The 24,070-nt window shown below is 39.9% G+C and overlaps 1 protein-coding gene across 2 annotated transcripts in view; it reads right to left on the bottom strand.

Moving 5' to 3' along the window:
* LOC113026050 (AT-rich interactive domain-containing protein 3B) overlaps positions 1-24,070 on the bottom strand; it is a 54,578-nt gene that overhangs the window by 8,895 nt on the left and 21,613 nt on the right. For both annotated transcript variants that reach the window (XM_026174466.1, XM_026174459.1), the window contains exons 3-4: positions 16,654-16,728; positions 15,914-15,986 (exon numbers count right to left, since the gene is read on the bottom strand). In XM_026174466.1, coding sequence (XP_026030251.1) covers positions 15,914-15,986; positions 16,654-16,728 — 148 coding nt within the window. The remainder of the gene's footprint in view (positions 1-15,913; positions 15,987-16,653; positions 16,729-24,070) is intronic.

A 24,070-nucleotide genomic window follows, 5' to 3' on the forward strand; every position in this document is an offset into this window, starting at 1 on the left:
AGCCCAGTTAAGCAATTTAGCTTGACCTGGAAAAGGGGATTCACAAACAACACAAAGCAAAGCTGCTCTAGACTTTTGATACAGATGCATTAATCTTGTCAACAGCTTATCTGCAGCGAAGCTTGCTGGGAGCTTGAGGGGAGGATACGGTGGGTGGATGAAGAGGGAGGGGTAGTGGGCGGTTCCTGTACGAAACAGAATCAAAAAGTGCAATGTGCAACCGTGTAAGCATGAGGCAGGAGGAGGGGACTGAAGGATCGTGACAACCTGCTAATCCACAGGCAGCGGTGGGTAGGGTGTGTGGGGGGGGGGGCTCATGGATAGGCTGGTATAATGAAGCTTATTTAGAGGATTGCACGGAGTAAATCCACACCCCTCTGCGTTACTGCTGCCAGGCCCAGCACAGGGGAATCGTACAGATTTGTCTTCACAGTTAATGCCAGTCAATCCGCCAGCCCCTCCACAGGCTGCTCTTAACCTGGAATTGGACTCATTAATGACTCTGTGAAATAGCAGTGTGATCAGGCCATGAAGATTAGCCCCGATTCATTTTCCTAAGTTAGCAACATGTCTTTAAGCCATGTGCAAAGGTCCTAGGTGAACACATGGACCTTTGGAGTGGGGAGATCAAGACACCATGATGGCACTAGCAAAGCACTATGACCTTTTAGGTGTCTTAATGTTAGTGGTCAAGGAAATCTTTTACTACTACTGTATCCACTGAAAATCAATCGTCTCTAACCTGTTACACAAAAGTCACTATTAACAAGTCTTTCTCTAAACGGGCTTTGGAAGTACAGGCTAACTTTGGTGCTACTTTTTCATTATTCTGTGCACTAATCAAGCCTGAAGGCTTTTGGATCCTGCTGCTAAGGGTTAAGCATTTAAGGACAGTCCAGAAAGCTGGTAGGTACGATAACACATAAAAAGCAGAAAACACCTAAAAGAATACCACCCACACACACACACACACACACACACACACACACACACACACACACACACACACAACAGACCACCGTATCTGTAAAATGAAGTAAATTAAAAAAAGTTCACCTTTATTCATATAAATAAATAACACAGTCGATGGTGACATCTAATGTAGTATTTATAGCTGATGGATTTTTTTTAGTTTGTTAAAGCTGCACAAAATTGTTGTGGGAAAAGGGGATCCTATCTTCACAGCCAATTAATGGAAAATCAAGAGTGAGCTTGTCAAGATGCTAGTTTCTTTTATAGATTATTTGAGTTTGAGTCCTGTGGTAAGAGAGAGAAGATGAGTCGTAGAAAGGAACAAGAATTTGTTTAAGACTAGGTGTGCATTTCCACTGGATTTAGCAAAACATTAAATTAACCATAATCCTAATGAACAAAAGTCCTACCTCACTTTTTCTTTTGAGGGATATATTTAGAGGGAAGTACTTTTAACCACTTAATCATTATAAGATCATGAATAACAAAACTTAAACTATTAATGTGTCATATTTACAGCCCATTTGTTTGCACCAGACTAGCTGGGCACTAAAAGTTTTACCAGAGTATCGAAGGACGAATTAGTGAATTAGAATTGGGACATTTTTATTTTGGTTACACAGTTGTTGCGCCACTATCTCTGATCATTTGATTATCAAAATAAGTAAATAAAACCTGCTAAAATGATGAAATATGTGCAATAAGGAAGGAAAGAATTGGAGTAATAATAGTGTGGATTAGTTGCTGTGTATTAGAGGGAGTAAGGTGGAAAGAGCAACACCAAATTTAAATTTATATTGTTGCAATGTTGTTTTTTTAAACAGATTTGGATAAATTGCTCATTCACCCCAATAAATGAATGAATAAAATTTTCTAGAATGATTTAAACCGCTCAGTTTTGTTTTCATTTTGGCATGCAGCTTTTTCTTTGGCGCTAATATCTGGGTGAAGGTGCCAGCTTCCATCAAAGTTTGACTTCAAAGCTTGACTGATAGTGAAATTGTATATGTATATGTATATATATATATATATATATATATATATTAAAAAACACAACATCAACACAAAGCAAAAACCAGCAAAACAACTGCCATTGGCCAATTGACATGTTCAAATGTAGCAGGTGAAGAATGGAGAGCTTCTACTAAATTTTCTACTAACAAGCAATGCATCAAAAGGACCAGCAGCGCTACGCTGCGACCATCATTCTTTGGTGCAGTGCTGGACATCAATCCTACATTAAACAATTAATACAACTAAGGGGGTCAGAGATCAGCCAGGGGTTATTGATGTGTGAATTAAACTGCAGGTCAGCAGGAAGCCATGTTTTCATACAGGCCAGGCTGTGAACAATGACAGCACAACAAATGAGACAACAACGCTGGCCCCATAGTGACAGGCCAGCAGCTGGTTAGGATTTTTATTCACGCCAACACCTCTGTCATCATTTGCTGTACAATAAAGTCAAAACAAGACTTTATTAATTACATACAATTTTAGAACATAACCCATAAAGCCAAAAAGTTAACAATTTCAGACAGAAGAAAACAAACACAAATATCCATTTATACATCTTCAGTGGACCAGATGTGGTTTTAAAAAACAAAAAAAAAAGGATTAATTATTCCATGTGTGACATCAGTCACGTTTCACATTTCAACATTGCTCAGCCACGTGTGAAAGCAGTGGGAAAACACCTTTAATAATACTGTAATTGAGCAAAAATCACATTAGCAAGGCTTGGGCAGTTAGCCAGAGACAGTTCCCTCATTTGCGAAAACCAGCATGTCACCAGCCTTTGGTGTTCAACATCTGCTCCCTTTCCAACCCTGGAGACATTTAGCTCTAACAGGCTTAATTAGACCAGGCCCAAACATCTCTTTTGATCACAGTGGCACTCTGCCTCGCATGCACTCTGCTCTGGTGGAATACCTGTTCCCACTTCAACCTCAATGCTTAATTTCCACTAGAGAAGACTAGAGATTTTATGATTACCAACACAACCAACACAAGACCATCTCTTCCTCAAGCAGACAGCTATTGGGCGTTTCATCTCTCTGTAAAGACCTGATTTGTCCATTGGTCTGCTCTGAGTCTATCTGTAATTGGCTGCAGGCCTCACCTCCCATCATCCTTTGCCCCGGACTGATTTTTCCCCAGGGACACGGCCATCAGAAGCCTAGTGATTAATGGCACCAGAGGTCAGAGGTCGCTCTGGTGGGAAGTGCCGTGGCTGAGGGCCCCCGAACCACTACCCAACTCTTTCCTCCAACTTCCACCAAGAACACAAGAGCCACAGGGCTAGCCTTCAAACAACTCGACTTCAGACGATAACGGATGCAGATTATAAGGACAAAAATGCAAGAGGAATGTATTCGTGGAACAATATTTTGAGGAGTAAAAACAAATCATTATTCTTATATTTTATAATTAAGATGCTTTCCCGTAATGATTCAAGTGCGTTCAACTATGAAATATAAACTCCTCATCTAAAAAACTCACAATAACACAGTATCATATGAAATAAATAAAACAGTATCTAAAAATCATTTCAGAGGCTTGTGATCACTTCATAAGGAAATATGGCAGAAATAAACCAGATAAAGAAAAAAGAACCCATTTTGCCCTTTTGATGTATTATAATTATTGCTTAGAGAGAGAATAAAATGCATGACTTTGTATCTAAATGACCAAAAAAAAGGAACAAGTTCATTTTATCTGACCTCTGACCTATTTTTAGCAGGAAACAGCTGTTCACATTACAGGGTCTGTATAATAAATCAGTTGTGTGCCCCTGACGCCAGTAGTGGTAAATTAAATATTGCTGACTTCACTTGATGGGCATTTCTTTAAATAATTAAGTGACAGCCTGACAGCCTTACAGCGGACAACACACAGGAAATGAATTTTTTACTAAATGAACATTGACTGGTGTGAGGTTTCACTGTCATCTACAGTGAAGAAAGACAGGGAAAAGAGGAGGGAGAGGATTAAACACCACATCACATCACATCACCTCATCGTTTTTGGTTTCTTTACCTCTTCCGATCAATTTAGAAATTCCTCGCAGGGATGATTAGATTTTTTTATTTTTATTTTTAATATGACTTTAATATCTTGAAATTCCCCTTTGGAGGGAAGAAAGGAAGGGTGTAAGGAAGGAGAAAAGGAAGGGGGAGGTGTGGTAGCTAGCCAGCTGGAGAAAGACTGGATTACTGGATTCTTACTGCAGTAAGAAAGGTGTCAGCCAGCACAAACAGCCCCTGGCCTTGTAGCAGTGTCTGAACCCTTTTAGAGTGCCGCTGACCGAGACCTTTCTCCTCTTCCTCCTCGCTACCTCAAACACCACGTCTACACAGCAGATCAGACTAAACCAAAGTTATCTCTTGTTTCTTTTAACTTATGTTTCCTCATCTCAATTTAAGTACATTCACTGTTAGTTAAACAATAATACCAGAATATTTACTTCCTTGAGACTGCTCCGATCTTACTGATGATATTTTATACTCTGAAGTGCTGAGATGAAGTTTTTATGAATCCCTAATATGCTGCTTCTGATGTTTTCTGTGCATGTATATTAGATACTACTCTCAATAGAAAGAAATCCTTGTTCCCATCCATCTTGAAGGAATTTTGTCTGATGACATTGCATCTAAATACAGAAAAATATGTTTTCATTTTTAGAGAATACCAACACAGACCAGCCCAAACCCTTCATTAACCTGGGGCAGGGAGACACTGACAAGGGAGATAAGTGTCTGGGCTCCACATGCTGGGAGTTTACTTTATGTAGGCAGCCCCTGGCTGTTTAGTTTATGTTCATACTTCAGGCTAGAATATTGTCAGGACCCTGGTGTTCACTGGGGCATGTTTGTTTTATTTTTAATGCACGGCCAGGGACATAAAAGGTAAAAAAGCCTTGAGTGCATGGAATTTGCTATCTTTAGTCCAGACAGAGCCAAGCCTCACACGACGGACCAATTCATATCAAGTGTTAAGATATGTAGTGCCCTCCACCTAAGGGAAGTTAAATGTAACATTACACTATAGATGCATTGCTATTCTAAGCATGAAGCTAAAGCTGCAGCTGGCAGAGTCACATAAAGAGAGAGAGAGTCATCTAATAAAGTCTATATAATATAAGTCAGTCAATATACTCCTGTATCTCTGGCTGCAGAGGTTTCATTACTTTCATGTCAATAAAATGCAATTAATGTGAGGTGACAGGCAGACAAAGGAAAAAAAGAAAAGACAGGAAAAGCCAAGAAATGACTTATCTTCTGTCAACTGTATTTGACCGCTGCTGTGATAAGGAACACAAAAACCAAGAAAAACAAAGGCTTTCTATTGCTCTGTGAGGTTGAAGTCAAAATAAAGGACGCCACGTAGAATGAATTACACTGGAACAAGTTAAGCCACATTCATCCATCTACAGAGATAATGTGTGACAACATTATCAAGCCCGGCCACTGCATGATGTCACTATACCAATAACAGCACAGTAAAGAGATTAACCAATGTAAGGACTACATAAGGCACCATTATCAGCTTACAGACTTACACAAATAATAACATTTTCTCATATGATGAATTTAACATGTCCCTTTGTTGATGAAAAATTAAATAAAAGGTTAATAAATTCCTTTTTTTTTTATTTTATTCAAAAGCCAGCAGATCCTCTCTCTTCCTTCATCCAGGTTTTCCTTTTACCTCAATAAAAAGAACAATACTTAAGGGGAAAAAGGCAAACACTCAGTGATGGATAATTCACTTGAAGCTATATTTGCTTAGAAAACAGGGAGAGGAGCTTCTTAGTAAGAATTATTACAGTGAGCAGGCAGCCAGTATATTAAAGGAGCTGTCTTCTGTGCACTGTCAACTGCTCTGGGATCGTGTAAAACATCGCAAAGCTGGCAAGTCTCAAGACAAAAGTCAGAAGCTGTAAATCTCAAAGGCTGCTGTTCACACACTGGGAAGTCTGTCAAGAATACACACAATGACACTATTAGAAACTGAATTTGACAATTTTTCAAGTGCAATTTGTCAAGAAATCTCTGCAACGATAAAGTGGACAAGATTTTATATGGTGTTTTAAGTATTGGTGGATTGACCTCCTTAATCTTTTGACAGCTCTGTCAGTAAAGTATCTCAGAGGTGAGATGGATAGATGTACAGAAAGAAAGACAAAAAGAAAAGAAACATGACTCCTTCTCTGTGGGTCATGAAGATGGGTCACCTGTTGAAATAGAGGGGGAAGGGGATTGAAAAGGTTGGATGGCGCGAAAAGTGAGACGGCCTCTCCATTTGTAACTCAAGTCCCCTCGATTCCCAGAGACCAGGCAGATCAACTGACCAGACCCCAATCAACACCGGAGCCATCAGAGAGATGGATGAGTGGACGGGTGGATGGATGGATAAAAGTGGTGGTTGGGGTGTCTTATGCTGCAGGGTTATTCAAAGTCACTGGTATTTTTAAAATGTCTTGTACATCAGAAAGAGAGAAGGGAAACACACATTCAGCACATTTATCCCAGTCCAGAGAGAGAATATTTTGCTTGTTGATAAGTATATCAAGGGAAAACCTATTTATATAAAATGGGAAACGTTGTAGGACCATGTGTAGTATTTCTGCTTCCTTCAAAGTAAGCCCAAAGCAGTAAAGGAAAAACTCCTTCAAGGTTTAAAATAATAAGATTAGGCTATATTAAATTTAGACAAAGGTTAGGTATATATTTAAAGTCACTGATTGATCGGGACATCCTGACATATGCTTTCTGTCCGTCTCCTATAAATTGTATTAAAGTCATTAAATTCTGCTCTGCTTAGTGTTTGACAAAAAGTAAGATTATTGACTGACCAATGGTCAACAGATGTTTATGGATCCACCTACAAGTCCTTCAGGGTGTTTTTACTTATCACAGATCTGGTTAAGTTACTCCACCCAACAGCTTTTAATTGAAACTAAGCAAACATTGTCACAGGAATGCGTTTGAAAACATCTGTGGTCAGAGAGATTGTCAGGATGTTCTTTTAACAATTCTTTACCTTGTTGAAGTGCTTGAATGTTCTCTAACAACATTTATCATTACAGGCTGTATGTTTCCAGCCAAGCTGCAGGAACTACTGAAACCTGTTGTGCAACTCATGCATGAAATGTATTTACAATTTGTTCTGTTAAAGCTTGACGTTATTAAAATTGTGTGATGGTGTTTCCTTTTCTGTGACTTATAGCTATGACTGGATTAGAAAAAAAAAATCTATGAGCATGGTACAGATACAGGGGCTAACAGCAGAAAACAGCAAGAGTGTTGCAGTGTGTGAGTGTTGGGAGGGAAAATGTTTGTTAACACATGTAGTAAAACTAATGATACAGGCCTGTCCTATGAGTTACTCTCACTTGGAAAAAAGATCAGTGAAAGCTGTTTTGTACACATATTTTTAGTCCTCAAAAGCAATTTATTATAGGTTAAAAATTAGTATGCATGATTGCTATTTACATGTTTGCCAAAACTGCTGGAACTCGTATTCAACAAGAGAATATAAAATGCCATGTTGCCTTTTTATATCCTAATGTCAAACTTTAAAACTAGGCCATATATCAAGGATAACTTCTGCTCTAAATCTCTGCCTAACTTGAAAATCAAGTGAGACTACAGTAACCGAGCAGACTGGCTGAAAACAAACATCTCTGATCGTCCAGTGTAAAGAATGTATATGTGACAGCTACGAGAATACAGCTTGTTCTACGCATGAAAGGGGGGAGAAGGGGGTGGAGGTGTTTCACTGATTAAGCTGCTGAGGTGAGGCTTAAAATTTTCCACCCTTCAAATTCAACTGAAGCCAGGAAGAGTACAACAGTGAGGGGAAGGAGTACTATTTAGACCAAATAAAAAGAACACAGATAAAGCTTAAAAACAACAACTAGAGGAAGGAGGCCTGGAGACAAATAGAAAGAGGGGAAAATGCCATGGTGCAAACAGACACACAACAGCTATTTAGTAAGTACAATAGCCCCCCCAGGCTTCATAAAAGGACTGTTTTACATGCATTTTTGCACGTTACTTTATGGCTTCAGTTGAGGGCTATAAGTTCTAAGAACTGAAGGCAGTGTGATAGAGAAAACTTGGGTTTCAGGTCTTTCTGCTTTAACCTCCTAATACTCGAACTCTTCCACGGCATACATTTTTAATTTCTCTTTGATATTTGGGAATATTGGGACCCGATGAATGTAAAAACAAAGAATTACCAGATTTTTTTTAACCTGATTTGTGCTTCTAAGAAAAATGAGAGCCACATATAAGGATATTCGTATAAAATTTCGACAGAACAGTGTCAGTATAATGTCCTCGTAAGTGGATATCAGGCCCTTGTAGCGCAAAATGGAATATTTTGGTCTAAATAATCCAAAATGTGATGTTCACACATGTGGACGCCAGGTCCTAGGAGGTTAAAAAATACACAAGGGGAGAAAAGAAGTGGTGAGGTAGACAAACAGGACAAACAGGACAGGACTACACACAAAACATTTTTTCCTCCTTTAGTTATCTTTAGTTGTAGTAACAAAAGTACTTCAGGTTTAAGAAAGGCCATCTTTTGAATTAAAACAGCATTTCACATGTTGTAACTCTGTTGGCTACAGATGCCTGGGTCTGACTATTCCACAGTGGACATAAATAAAACTTTTGGCTATGGACACCTGGGTTCTGCAGGATATCCTGAGACCAAAATACGCCTGGCCAACACTGGTGACAAGTCACTAGTCAAACTAGTTTTTGCTGGATTAAGGAGTACACATGAGGCAGTGATGACTTTACTGATGCACTGAGGGGGCCCTCTGTCCCATAAAGCAAGCTTTATAACACAGCTAACTGCTTCAATCAATGACCACCCGGATTGACGGATAAAGCCATCAGCTGATGAGCACCATTTGAGGCCGAGCACCACTGATCAATACCGGAGACATCAAATGCTATAAGCCTGGGAGAAAGGGGAATCTGTTCACGCACATAAGGGGGTTGTGCACTCATCTTGCAAATTTTACCTCTTGTCAATGCTAATTACTTTTGACTTCTAAGATCCATGAGAGTGGGTCATATGTTTACCTTTCAGGGTCTTAGCTGATGCTAATGCAGAGTGACTGAAAATGAAATCAACATCAGAAAAAAGCTTTCATTTGTAAGTAACATACAAGTGCAATAAAACCCTTTTAGTGAATTCTCGATAAAGGTTATTTGTTAATTTAGGGCTTAAAACTCTACAATTTATTTTTTCTTTTGGAGTCAACGATACAAAAGAAAGTAAACCACTAGAAAACTGATGATGACACACTGTATACTGCAACACTGAAAATTTTATTTTAAGCCTAACTGCAAATGATGATAACTCATCTCACACTCATATATCACCACTTGTTAAGTAACCACTGGCTTTATGTAATCATGTACCCCAAACAATAAACCACATCAACTAAAGCGCCACTGGCAAAGAGACAACAGCACTTGTGTGTTTCATGTCCATTTCTTCCCTCAAATCAAACGTCTTGTTTTCCATTAGGCACTCAGACCTCTGCTGCTGTGTGGCTTATGGAGCAAGGCTGCAAAGCTGCAGTGGAAGTGAGCTCAGGGCTATTGTACGGGTGTAGGGCTCCTCTGGGGGCTGTAATGCATTTCATACCATCCATCACAAGGGTGTGGAGGCCAGGAAACATTGCTTTAAGAGCACACACAGGACACAGATGGAGAAGCAAGACATGCAGATATACAGATAGCAGAGGCTTAGGGAATTTGCCGATCACAGGAGAATTCTGTGCGCAGAAAGCTTTACGATGGAACCACAAACCCCATTTTGATTGCCTAAAGATTAAATATATTTTATATGAAACAGCACAATGAAGTAAACAAGTTTCCAATGAACACAAATACAAAATTAAAAGCATACATATATTTACAGAAAAGCTTGATTTGGCACAATATTATTAATGTGCTTATGAATCAACTTACACAAATCATTTGTAATTATTGAAATCTCTTACTTTTAACTTTGCGTTTCTTTAACTTAATTTACAATATACACTGCGGCCTACTTCCTTTAAGCAGGAATATACATACTACATTTTAAGTTCCTGTATTGCATACATTGTTTGAGGAACAGATTTCTTGCTGTTTCACTTTCAGCCACAGTTTTCTGAATTTCTTTCTTCAAACCGTTACTATTTTATTCAACTTGTATCACAAGTCGTGTTATTTTTTCCATTCAATAACATCCTCTACCCTATTACTTTCCCATTTCCCATAAGAGCATTCACTTGTAAGTATTTTTCAGTGAGTGCAAAACAAGATGGGTGAATGGACAGAGCAGCCAGCCAGTATTATTTTTACCCTGACCAATGACCTCACTGGGAAGCATGAATCTGTTTGAGGGCCTGCACTTGTCCTCTTGCCTGGTCATATGACCATGGCGATTTAGGGTCTCAAATCCCAGTACAGTACGGTTGTAATTAAAGATGGACAGCACAGTGGCAATCTAGGGCTGTGGAATAGTCTGGCCACAGAACAGAGGAAATAACAGGGGGTGGAAGTAATTGGGGGCTGGGATGAAGAAACACAGAGAGGAAAGGACACAAAGAGTAGCCTTAGTTGGAAAGAAAGAAGCAAAAACAAAAAAAATTAAAAAGTCACAAGATTTTAATCTAAGCTTCCCACAATAAACCATCCCACACGCAAAACATCAGGAAAACTACTATTTCCTTTTGTTTTGAAGGAAATGGATAACCACTCTAGATGCTTGTGCCCTTAAGGCTGGGCTGTAATTTGGCAGGGGATGGGTGGGGTTTGCCCAAACCAAAGACAATCTCAACCCTCAAATGTATCAGGGCAGTTACCACCAAATCTTTGATGAAAAATGCATGGGAGGATGTGTCCAAAAGGCAGAGTTTCATCTCTTCTTTTGGAAAATGATTAGAAAGCGGTGGTTGGAATCTATGTATCATTTGGGTTTCCACCCTATGCTGAGAGAAGGGCCCCTTTACTACCAGTTCTAATCTTCTTGTACAGTTCCCTCATTATCTTTCAGTCTGATTGGTAACCTCAGTCAGTTTCAGACCACTGGCAAAGTGCTTTGAAAGGGAAATCAAAGAACACTGCGTTCTCCCATACAAGCTGCCTGATGTCTCCTTTAACCTCTCCTCAGTAACCCTGGCACCCCGTCTGCACTCGGCTCTTACTTCCATGTTGGCCACATTCATCCCTCATCCTTTCTTTTGTCTTTTTCACAGACATCAGACATGTGACAGTCACATGTCTGATGTCTATCAGGGTTACCATATCTAAAAGACTTGCCTCCACTTATTTAGAGATCATTAATCATTGTGCGTAGGACAGGAGGCCCCTTAATCCAGCCAGTCCTTCCTTCCCTCGGTCTCACCAAGCAAGCAGGCCACAGTGCGGCCCTCCAACCCTATCCCCCATGGTGTTATCAAGTTTCAGCGGTTGTAACTGTAGCACAATAAACAGAGAGGGGAGGAGAATTCAGTGGGTGCAAAGGAAGAGGACGGGAATGAAAAGAGAGGACATAATGTCATTTCTTCTTTCTATTTTATTGGTGGATTCTGTGTAAAACATGCTTCACAGGCTTTAAGGAGAAGATCTGTCATGATTCAGATTATAACTGTAATAGGAAAACAAGGTTATCACAAAATTATGAATGAAAACTTTTACATCTACAGCCTTTTACCTGCCAAATCAATTAGCAGGATTCTAGTTCTGCCCCTACACCTCACCACCGCCACCACCACCTGAAAAAAAAAATCCTTTTAACTATAACCCAACACTTCATCTGAAATGGACAAATATGCTCACAAAACCTTGGACTTTGTTGTTAAACCAACCAGGTGCTGCCACTTTCCAGAAGTTGTGGGGTGTTAACTAAAGGAAAACGAGTCCATATCACAGAGCCAGAGAATGTTCCTATTGTGGTGTGGTGTTTGTACAGAGGGGCTGCCTGTTACGAGGGCCAGTGTGAGGCTGACCAGGGGAGTAATATAATGCATACGTGGATCCCCCAGAGCCCATTCATGCTGTAATTGGTGCGGACAGAGCACTCGGTCTCTGGGTTACAGTTGGGGAACTTCCTCTAATGTCCTGCTGGGAGGCCACTGTTCCCACACCACAAATACTTCAAATAAAATCCATCTAAACCTTGGAGCGAAAAATGCTGTGCTTTGTAAAAGGTAATACAAAGGCATGTTTAACATTTGTTTTTTAGTCAAAAAGAAATTGAGTGTAAAGGAATATGCAAATAATGCTACGTCACTAAATTGCTGACTTGCTCTGTTTTGATCAAAATCCCTTTAGTGCCATTTTTCTGTCTCCTGCAGCAAATTCTGGGAGCTTCAAAGGAACAAACACTGCTCTCCTCGTGCAATTCACTGTGGAGCTACAGCTAAATAAGAACCCTTCATTTCATTCTATAAATCTTCCCCTAGCCACAACATCAGGACTATAATTTAATCACACAGACAAGTCCTGCTTACCACTTTATTACTATTAACAGAGCTAAATCTGGGATTTTCCTCTAAAATAACTCTAAAGCTGTAATAGCACAGCATGTGGTCCCTCTTAAGCTGAAGCTACACTTCCAATTAAGAGTGTCACACTGAGATGGATCTTGATCTCTGACCACGATGTGTGTGGTTTTCTGGTGAGAGGAGAACGAGTAAAACACTTCGTGGGGCGGGGCAGGGGTTCTCGACTGGTGACTTCACTGAACAGGAGCCTCTCTCTCTCTCCCTCTCTGGCTCTGTCCATCACAGCTCGTGGCCATTAATCATCTCAAGTGGACAGGCAGTTGGCTGCATCACTCTCTGAGTTTCTTCCCTTTTTTTTTTTTTCTTCATCGAGCAACTGTTGCCTCATTTACTGCCTGCTCCCCCACCTTCTCAAAAGCCCACCTCCTGGTCCAAACCCCCATCCCCAATGACAAAGCGGTCGAGTGTCAAACCAAAACAAACAATCACCCATATGCTTAATCGAAACCTTTGAGGTGGTTAAAAGCATCAAGCCACCGCCAAGCTTTCTTTGCAGCAATTGGGGGTGAGACAGGAAAACCTGTAATGGATGTAATGAACAGTGATGTCACCGTAACTCATCTTGGCTAATATCCTCCACCCGCGCTCTTTCTATGTGAGCAGCCCTAGTGCATTTACATGTACATGTCAGGCCATTAGCTAATGTTTCTACCTGGAGCAAATGACTAATATATACATGAGGGTCTCCAGCTGAATGAGGCTGAGCTCCTTACAAGCAACAAATAGCACAGAGGTCAGTGGTGAAAGCTGGCTGGGTTCAGTAATGGATGTAACAAATATTCCTCTGACCCTACAGTGGTCATCTGTGACAAAAAGAGGCGGGGGGTTGTATGTGTGTCTTCTGTCATGTCTGTGATTCAAAGCCCATCAATGGGTTCCCTTTACACTCAGACTCTATTTAGGACCGCTGGTAAAATTCCTCAAGCATTAACGCACAGACACGCACACACACAAACACATGTGCTTGTTTTTAAGCAGCAGAGGCAGGAAATGCGAATCCCTCGTAAGTTTTCCTTCCGCCGTTTGCTTCCCTCTCAGGGCTCAGAGGCCCCACGCCAAGGTGGGAAAAGCACTTCACCATTTGTCTCACTCTCGCCAGAGTTTCCACTGGATTTAACTTAACCTCACACTCTGCCTCATTTTTCAGAGTCCACTTGTAATCTCATTCAATTTAAGAGGTATTTTCCCTTTGCTACGCCCTTCTTAGAAAGTCTCAAATAATGACATTGCATTTAAAGAAAAAAAACAAAACAGGCTTCCTAAGTGCTCTTTAATTACAAAAAATGGACTGCAATAATCTTGACAACATATCTATGAAATGAAATGGAGGGAGGAGCCAATGCACAGAAATTAGAGGGTAGCGTGAATAAGAGCTTAGAGAGGCTTGCTCTTCATCTCATTTACTCTTGGCACTGAGTGTAAAAGAAATCCAGCCAAGCAATGCCCTATGATTAAGACTCCGGCTTGAGGGACAGCATAGGTCAGCCAAGTGGCTCCTGACTTAAGGGAGGGGTGAAGACGGCACTCTAGTCTAGCTGAAATTATACCCTCTCTTGTACAATGGTTTCATCAAGTCTCTAATGTCATATCCTGCATCTATATTTAAAGCACTGTGCAGCCATGGATATTTAGATTTCAACTTTGCACTTGTAACTGTAAAATAAAACTATTCAAATAAATAATACTTTTTAATCTCACAATATCTTTCCTTTGTCTTTTCAGTATCTTTCTCTTGTAGATGAGCACTCTGGAAATTTAGTGATAACTGCAACAACTAGCACTGACTCTTGGACTCAATATTGATCACCTGTATTAATGTTGACATGGGAACCTGAAACGCGTAAGCCGATTCCAGTTACACTCACGATAATTCTCTTTGGAAATGTAATTCAGTTAAACAAGTTAAACACCAAAGAGTTACCAGGACTGTGCTTTGTCCTAATTTACTTTATGGCAATATAATTTACAAGTTACATGTTAATTTGTTTGTTTTAAATCAGTGTTATTATTCACTCAATGTTTGTGCTGACTCGTTTCAAACTGCATGAAAAATAATGTGACACTGTAATCAGCTAGTTATCTGCTGTCAGGTGGCGATTTAGTCAGCTTGATGGATTTCTCCATCTGACCAGCGTGAGTAAAGGGTCAGGCAGCCACTCCCAGCGTCTGCCACTGGACAAAGATGCTAACAGGGCCTTGACAGATCCCGTCCCTCCCTCTCCTACTCGGCTTAATTCATCACCCACCAAACAAGACCTCTGGGTGGTAAGACCTAACCAGTCTCTCAGAAGCTGCTGCTCTCGTGCACCTTAGTGGGTAAACACACATATGCAAGTACATACACATAGGTGTCGATGCACACGGGCCCATTTACCCAAAAAAATAATAATTGCACAAAGTGATCATCTGTCAGTCCGACAAAACAAACTATGCATCAAATAAAGTTTCACTCATGTACGGTACCGACCACTGAAGCCTGTAGCAAAACATATTGAAGTGAACCACACACACACACACACACACACACTCACAGATTATCATCACCTATCACAGCCTGCCAAAACATAATGTGAAGTATGCACCACTGTAATAACATTGTGATTCACCTTGGGAGGTATTGCTCAAGCAGTGTAATTTGCTTTGCAATAGGTTTGTCTGATAAAAGCCTAAGTGCATTAGCAGCCCTGGTCAGACAGGTCTCGTAAGCAGTGTCAAAGCAGCACAAAGTCAGCTGATCCATGAAGCCTGCTGGCCAACTAAGCTAGGCCACTGCCAGATCCACTTGACTCTGATGCTACAGAAACACAGGATCAGCTGAGGCAGATCTTACCTGCTGATACCTTATGGCCTTTATGCTTGAGAGGGGAATTAATGAAGTATTTCTCAGCCAGTGTGTGAGTTGTTTAGTGGCAAAACATGTTTCACTGGCATCAGACAAGGAGTTACATTCTGTATGTACTTTCATCCTCGTTGATTTTGTATGGCTTCTAGCAATTGTATGAAGAAGTAATCTATTTGTGCTGCAGGTGTGACATTGCTCAATCAACACTGAAATTCCTGGTGCTCTCTAAAAAAAGAAATTAACTTTAGTAACACATCTGTGGCAATTCCCATAGAGTCACACTGAAAGTTAAAGTTTAAAGCACCCTACATGTTTTGAGAGTAGGAATGCAACAATATAATAATTTCCATCTCAGAAAATATTATAACTTTGAAGTATAATGATGATAACTTGTAGTCTTCCTTAAAGTCTAAAAGTTATCTAGGTCCCGAATAAACCTCCAATTCAATGCTCCATCCAGTACATGCCAAGCCACAGGATCTGATATTAGTAAAATAATATTTTTGTATGCTTACCTCTTTTTTGCATGAAGGCAAAGAGATCATCCAAAAACTCTTTTCTTTTTGGGTCATTATCAAGCTCATACAGCTGTAAAGAAAAATAGAACGTTATTAGGGTACTGTTTGCTAAAAGTAGAGCTGTGTGGCTGCTCAGCCACAGTGTCTACTCAATTCAATTTTATATATAGCACCAAATCACAACAACAGTCGCCTCAAAGTGCTTAAGTATACAGTTTATTGTCCAGTGCTTAATCCTGAATGTCTGTATTTTCTCTACTGCTCTTTTTAATGTTAGACTGTATGATGATAGTTCATAATAGCATTGCAAAACGTTGTAATTGCACCATTGTTATGACTCATATACTCTATACATAATGTTTGTCTGGAAGACATTTGTTCTTTTTTCTCCCTGAAATGTTCTTTTTAGAACACATGCTTTCATCTCACTTAACCACAAAACATACATGTCAGCAGCTAACTGTTATCTTTGAGGTGTGCACAGATGAATCTTTCAGGCTTCGACACTTTTAGTTCTTTGAAGCTGGCTTAGAGTTTCAGGAACACATAGATCCTGCATTTTTATAGTTCTGCAATTGTATAATACTTCAAAAGGTTGACCTATATACATGTCCCACATGTGCTACTGAAATGAGAATGTATGTTATCACATAACTGTCATAAAGGGCTCCTTTTGCTACTTTTGTAACAAAACTTTTGGGATTTTATTTGTTTTTTTCCTTGATTTTGTTTTTCACCTTAGCAAAGTCTCTGGAGGCCTCTCCTCTTCCTCTGCTGCTGTCAGCCTCATCTGCCCATCCTGCACTGCCATTCTGCAACAAATGAGAGTAAATACAGATGAGGTCAGTAAAAAAACGAAACAAACAAATAAGCAGGTTTTCACACATCAGCTCTGGATAACTTTAGGTAATTCAAGTTTTGACACAAAACAGGAGACAGTCTGCTTCAGATGCATTCTAACTACTGAAATATACAAATTACTGAAAATACTACTGAAAATGCTCCATTTGGGTGAGTTGGGAAGTTGGCTGCGTAGAGCAAACTTAGAAATTAGCTGCACTAATTTCAGGTGGGCAGAAGTAGGTAATGTGTGATTTGACAATCCCAAATAGGCACATTGTTAACTGCATCTCCACTGGGAAATTTCGACAAAATGTTAAGGCTCCAGTCTGTGGGTGCTGAATCGGCTGAGGAGACGACCCTCTCTGTGTTGGACTCAAACCCTTGCCAAGGAGTCCATAACATAAAGAACTTTGCCGTAAATGTGAATGCTTCCCATTGAACCCACATTCTTCCAGTTTAACATTTGTTTAATCAAGCAAAAACATATACTGCAACACTAATGTATATACAAATTTATTATTTTTAGAAAACTGACTCATTTCCATGAAAAAAAAAATGTATTCATCTGTTGTTACACCAAACATTTATTAAGTTAAGCCTGAATTCCCTTCAAATAGTTTGCAACAAGCTTTAAAAGTGGCGCATTCGCTAAGCTAGATAGGACAAAGTACAATCTGCAATACACACTTATCAAAACAAATATATACTCAAAGACTAAGGGTGCATAGTCCAGGGGTTGAAGTAGTAACCTCTGGAGTTATGGTACCTCTGAGCTCCTAAATCCCCCCTCCCCCTTCATCCTCAAACATCTCCATTTGACCTAAACCATCTGCATCTGGGCCTGCCCTGCCCCCAACAATGTCTTCCGACCCAGCTGGATACAAGGGCCCCCCATCCTTCAATCTTAACGCAGCTGTGACGGGTGGCCAAGTTCATGGAGTGTAGATGGCAGTCAGGAGGGGCCAGAGAAGGGTGGGCTGGTCAGCAGCCTTGGCGCCCACACATACACACACACACACACGTACACTCACACACACACATACACACAAACGCAAAAGCTGATCAAGGCTATGTGTATGTTTGTGAGTGCAGGAAGGGGGGGGGGCCAATGGCCCCACAAGACGGGAAGGAAGGAAAATAAGGGCAGAAAGGGGTGCACGGTATGTGCCGACCAGGAATGTCTCCTAAAGACAAAACCTATAAAAGCATCAGGAATCAAAACAAGATCCGTTTGGAGGGGGACGTTAATAGCTGCAGCCTGGAGTCTAGTTTCAACCAGGAGCCCATTGGTCAGTGGCAATTACAGGGCCTGAAACAAGAGCCAGGGGGGCAAAGGTTGTCAAGGCCCCTGAGAGCAAGTCATTTTCACCCTCTCACTCTCAGTATGTGTAACGGTTGTCAACAATTGCTCCCTATACAAATACCATCAGCCATCAAGTTGAAAACCTACTGCAAATGGTGGGTTTCAAGGCAAAAGCATGAAGACAAAATGAGACATCTGCTATTTAGAAGGGCAAACATGGTCTGCACCACACCACAAGCACAAACTATCCAATGCTGCAATGCTGTTAACAGGGGCAATGACGACATGTGATAAAATGTTTTCTTTTCCTTGAGCAACCATAAAAGGGTTTGTTCGAAAATGCTTCCCCTGTGTAAAAAACGTATAGTTCTAAAGTTCAATGTTCAAAACTTAAAAAAAAAAAAAAAAAAAAATCAACACTACGTTATCCTACTGGACTTCACAGACTGTGAAGTGTTGTATTGAAAATGTGTGCACAACAAAACCTTTTTCATCATCAAAAACAGCTTCCTATATTATACAATCTCTTATATGTGATCCAGATTAACATATCATGTAAAAGTAAACATAAGTTATGGTACATCTGAAGGGCCTATAGACCTTTGCTCACAATTGACCACGTCTGTTAAACTTTAACCATTATAAATGATTATAAGGGAAGATAATTCACATTGCAGCCATATGTAGTTCTACATGGTTAGGAAAAAACTGCTGGCAGCACCTTTTATACAAACAGGATGTTCCCCATTCTGTGACCCCGAGTTCAATATTTCAAGATCAAGATGGTTACGTTTCTGCACTGAGAGGACACAAAGTGTTTGTTTATTGATTCATAGTCCAAAAATTCTTACTATTTAACAGGTGCTCTTATTCAAAGTAAATTATTTTGGGACTTGCAACATTACAATTAGCTCCCAGTTCATCAGTGTTAGATGTTAAAACAAAAGAAGCAGACTGTAGCGTATGGGTTGCAGGCACGCATACAAACATCACACTTCCCTGAGTGACACTTGTGTCATGGGAGTGCAGGGGTCAAGGTGTTCCTGATGTTAGCCTGGAACAAAGGTCTAAAGTGACAGAACACCAGTGTCCAGTCAATGAAAGGCTTACTGCTATATCCTCACTTGTGAGTACATCTAGTCCCATATCTAAAAGACGAATATAATAATATTAAAGAAAATGCTTTCCACAGTTGACATACTTTTTCTAATCTTTCAGACAATACAACAAGAGGCACCAGATCTTCTATTACTTTGTCTAATTATCTATTCCTCGTTCAGTGAAAGGAGTAACATCTAATATCTAAGAATTTACTAAAGATGTATTTGCAGACCAGTGGTTATTAACATTTCATTCCCACCTAGTTGCCCACACATATACCTTCTCTATGCCTTAGGCCTATTATTCTCACCGCATTGTTCATGTTGCGTGCAAACAGCGACAACAGTGTCGCTTTGTACCATTTATACCAGCGCTGAGGGTGTCAGTACTCTCTGCAGTGTTCTACTGAATAACCATTGTCAGCAAAAACAAAAACTCCACATCAAAACCTCCACAACAAGAGGTACAGGAAGAGAAGACGTCAAAACCAGAAACAACGAAACAGAAATTATTTCCAGAAAGTCTCATCTCTCTGTACAACAGTATTAATTTCATGGATCAATAATTTTCTGCATATTTTCATCTAATACCTTTTTTCCTGACGAAAGCGAGACAATAACTAAATAAAAACTAATGCAAGAGGATGATAAATACGATGAAATGTACTGGCATTTTCATCAGCAAATAAAAACAAGATGAAAATGCGATTCAATGATCAAATCAGAACTAATTAAGTTGTGTAAAAAGGCAGGAGGAGTTTTGAGGTGATCCAATCAGAAGTAATCTCCTTGTGCAGTAAGGTTAGATGCGCACATTTGAGCTGCTGCCGCAAAGACGGGTAGTGAGGGGGGAGCTCGCATGCTCTCAGTTTCTCATGAAAACGTGACAAAATTTCAAGAATGTCAAGATTTGGGAGGAAGAGAAGAGTAGACACATGGACACGTTCAACATTTGATGTCAAGGAAAATAAGACGCTTTGTAAAACGCGTGGAACAACTCTCCCTGGAAAAAACATGGCAAACTTTTACACTTGAGACTTTAGTGAGCTGAATCAACTTTGGATTTAGTCTGTGATAATCTTATGATAATTAGGCTTATTTCTGACTAAATATCAGAATAAATGTCTAAATTATGACTAAAACTAAATGGCATTTTAGTCAAAAGACTATGACTGAAACTAAAACAAAATTTGCTGTCAAAATGAAAACCGCTGTACATCTGAATCTCTGAGCTTCTGTACTGAAATATCCTTAAAATGGCAGCAAAACTAGTCACTGTTTAAGCAAGGTTTCAAAAACTGAGATGCGTACGAGCGGCCAAAAACACACCAAAGTGCAGCTTATGCCAGTTGATGTAAATTTAACTTTTTGTGGTGTTGTTTATGAGGCTGAGAACAACGAGCATAAAGGGTAATTACAGTTTCACTGTTGTAAACAAAGGTGAAAGATGAGGAGAAATGTAATAATGTGACTACTTTAAAGTTTATATGTTGTTGTTTTTTGTTTTTAATTTAAAAACACACAATACAAGCACACATTTAAAACCGACACAAACACACACATTAGACTACTGCAACTGTGGAGTGCTTTCCTGCTCTAAACCACGACCTTCAGTTTTTCCTCTTCAGCTGCAATAAAGGAAAAGTAGAGTGGCTGATGTGATAAAGAGCAGATGGTGGCCAAGATAAAAACAGTTAACTGCAAACTAACATGTGATGAAACAGACAACGACTTTAAAAGGTATTATCAGTTACTTCAACTAGACATCTTAACCAAAGCCACAACAACTAACTGCCTTCCTGCTAAAATGAAATGTCTGCACCACTTTGCTGGATCAATGTTGATGTTTTTACAATACTTTTTTGGTCTTTAAACCAACAACTTCAAAGTAGAGGCGAAATAAGATATCAGTTTTTGGCTGACGGATAACCATTTCCACATATATTGTCCAATATGTCTGCATATTAATATTTTTTCCATTTTGTCACCAGATTATATTACAGAAGATAAGCACTGATGATATTATAAACTGTCTTCTCACATAATGTATCCATCAGAGTAGCTTTGACTCTAATCTACAGTGATGAATGAAGTGAAAACTGAATGAAGGAAACTACTCTTAACTAGGGATGAATGTGGCATGCTGAACAGAAGCCTAAATGTTGCTTCCCTCACTAGTTTTCAACAGAAAATTTCTTCTTTCTATCTGAGCCAGGAAGCTGTAAACAAGCAAGGCGGAAAGTAAGACAGTTCACAGCCATAGAAACAGCATAGCTCATCAGCACTTTGAAAATGAACAGTTGTACCCAGCGTCAGAATCAGCAAGCATACAAGCAAGAAAAAGAAAAAGAAAATAGTAAGGAAAAGAAAGCTACTTCTTGAAGAATGTGATTAATGGTTTGAAATGATTGAAATGATTAACACTATTAAATTAGTCATTGGAAATATTCTAACCCTCCGTGATGCCTGCAGCACACAAACGTACATAGTGACACTCCCCTGTTTTCATGTTAGGTTCCTAATTATTTAAACATTATTGGAAAATGTATTAAAATGTGACATAACAAAAAATGGAAAATAGTGTCACACTATCTTTTTGTATATGGTAAAAAAAAAAAAATCAATAGCTGGATATTTTACTCCCTAAAAATGAGTGCCGAGCTCAGGCTCTACTATGACAGATTCCCTATAATTAAGTCTTAGAGTGTAAATTCAGCTGCCACTTGTAAGAATGTGAATACGTTCAGATGGCTCTATAGAAGACCCTCTGCTTCTTCAGTTGGGTCAAAAAAAGCACAGTAAGATGGAAGCGATTAACCCTGAATAGACATGTTGGCTCTTGAATTGAGACCTTGGTCAGCTGAGGAATGTTAACACTATGTTGTTGTTGTTTTAAATGCTAGAGTGGATAGTGAAATGTTGGAAACACTCCTTATGATAAGTCGATTCATACCCTACATCACTTTCAGTGCTCAACCCAGAAAGCAGTTCTTAAAGAAAGCGATTCCCACACCCTGCTTATATTTATGGCAGTCATATACAAGGCCTGGCTTGTCTGATATAATTTGTAATTGCTTCAATGAACTGCTGGAAACATGTGTCTTTACATTAGCACCTATACTTCAAGTAACTTTTTTAGTGCAGTATAGATTCTAGACAGTTTTTACATTTTGAACTTATGGCCAGAATATATTTATGTGAGCTAATATTTCAATTAGGGTCAAATGATATTATATATCTTTTCCAGGTATGGCACGTGTATGTGTGTGTGTCTATGCATTTGTACTAGTTACACATGCGGATGTCTATACGTGTGTGTGTGTGTGTGTTGGGTGGAAGATAAACAGAAGCCTTCATATGTTTAAACAGCCTGTGTTCTCTCGCCGTTTCTCACATGCTCTTAGCAGGTTTACTGGACAGGCTGTGGGTGGCCTAATCACATTACGGCCATACGTGACTGACTGGCACAGCGCCAAATCAGGGATAAGAATAAGGTAGATGACCATTAGTGTGCAGGAGTTTGTCATCCCACAGGGGGATGAAGGAAAATCTGTGCACACGTTGACATACAGATCACACCTCTGTGCCTGGACAAGTTCTCCCCATAGAAATCGTTTCTAAATGGGGGCCAAAGCTTCCCAGAGATGATGAACATTTTCATAGATTGACTTTAAAGACTTTGTAGCACACAGGTGAATAAAAACCAGGCTCCACTATAAAGCTAAAGCTAATATTTAATTATGCAGTTTTTGTTAAATCATCTCAGTAAAAAGAAAGAAAGAAAAAGGTAGGCACTGACAGAGATAGCGTTAATCTGCTGGTCCTTGAGTAAAACATGCAATTTTGGCAAAAAATAAAATAAAAATGCAGACAAATGCAGTGTGCATTTGTGCAACATTACTGCCACACATTTCAGTGCACAACCTTTAACAAGCCGACATTCTTTGAATCATCCTGCACTGGACAAACAACACAGCACGCACTCATACTTGAATGTTGGTGAATAGCTTGGAGGTAATTCTACTCAGCCATTATAGAAAGATGTCTGAGGAAGAGCCACCATTTTAGTGAGGCCAGGCATGCCGGAACAAGAAGGGTTAATGGCTGCTGCTTGGGGAGAGGGGGATGGATGGCATTGATTGCTCAGGATGTTGACAGCACTTCTCCAATTTGATAGCGGTGCTGTTATTAGATGAAGAGGCTTGCTCTTAATAAAAGCATCATGTGATTTGCCTTCACTCCTGATGAAGGCAGATGGAGGAGACTCAAATACCAACCACTCAGCTTAGAAAATAATCACTTTTCAACTAGTTGGGAATTGTTTTAAGATATTAAAAGCAGCTGGGAGGAAAAATAGACTAAGAAAACTTCCACATTTGTTTTTTAAAACAGATTAGCATCCATTTGAATAGCCTGTAAGCAGTACTGCACCTGAGGGAAGTAGGTCGTTTTCATACTATAGATAACAGGTTGATGACTGTTGGGATGGGAGTAAAAGCAAGCTCATCTAAAGCATGGAGTACAAAATAGTTGTTGTTCTGCAGACTGCAAGAGTGACCCTGTAGACTAAACAAAGGCTAATGACAAGAGGCGCATGTCTGTGCCATATTAGAACCCTGTTAGCCCTGAGACATACCCATAACCCCCGTCTTCCTTATTCACGCACCGTTACAGCCCTGTGTCGCACCCTACACAGCTGAACATTGCAAACCAAGTCCCCTGGGCCGCAGCCATTGAACAGGCAGTCCAAATCAATAGCCCTGGATGTGCAAACACAGGGAAGTCCCCAGCCCCCTCCGGACGCAATCTCACAGCATAAGTCAATACTCATCATCCTCAGTCATCTACCGCCAAGCCAGAGAGACTGAGACGAGGGCAAGATCACTGCTCCCAGAGTTAACCTTCCTC

The sequence above is a fragment of the Astatotilapia calliptera genome, chromosome 1 (assembly GCF_900246225.1).
Source record: "Astatotilapia calliptera chromosome 1, fAstCal1.2, whole genome shotgun sequence".
In the NCBI taxonomy this organism is placed as follows: Eukaryota; Metazoa; Chordata; class Actinopteri; order Cichliformes; family Cichlidae; genus Astatotilapia; species Astatotilapia calliptera.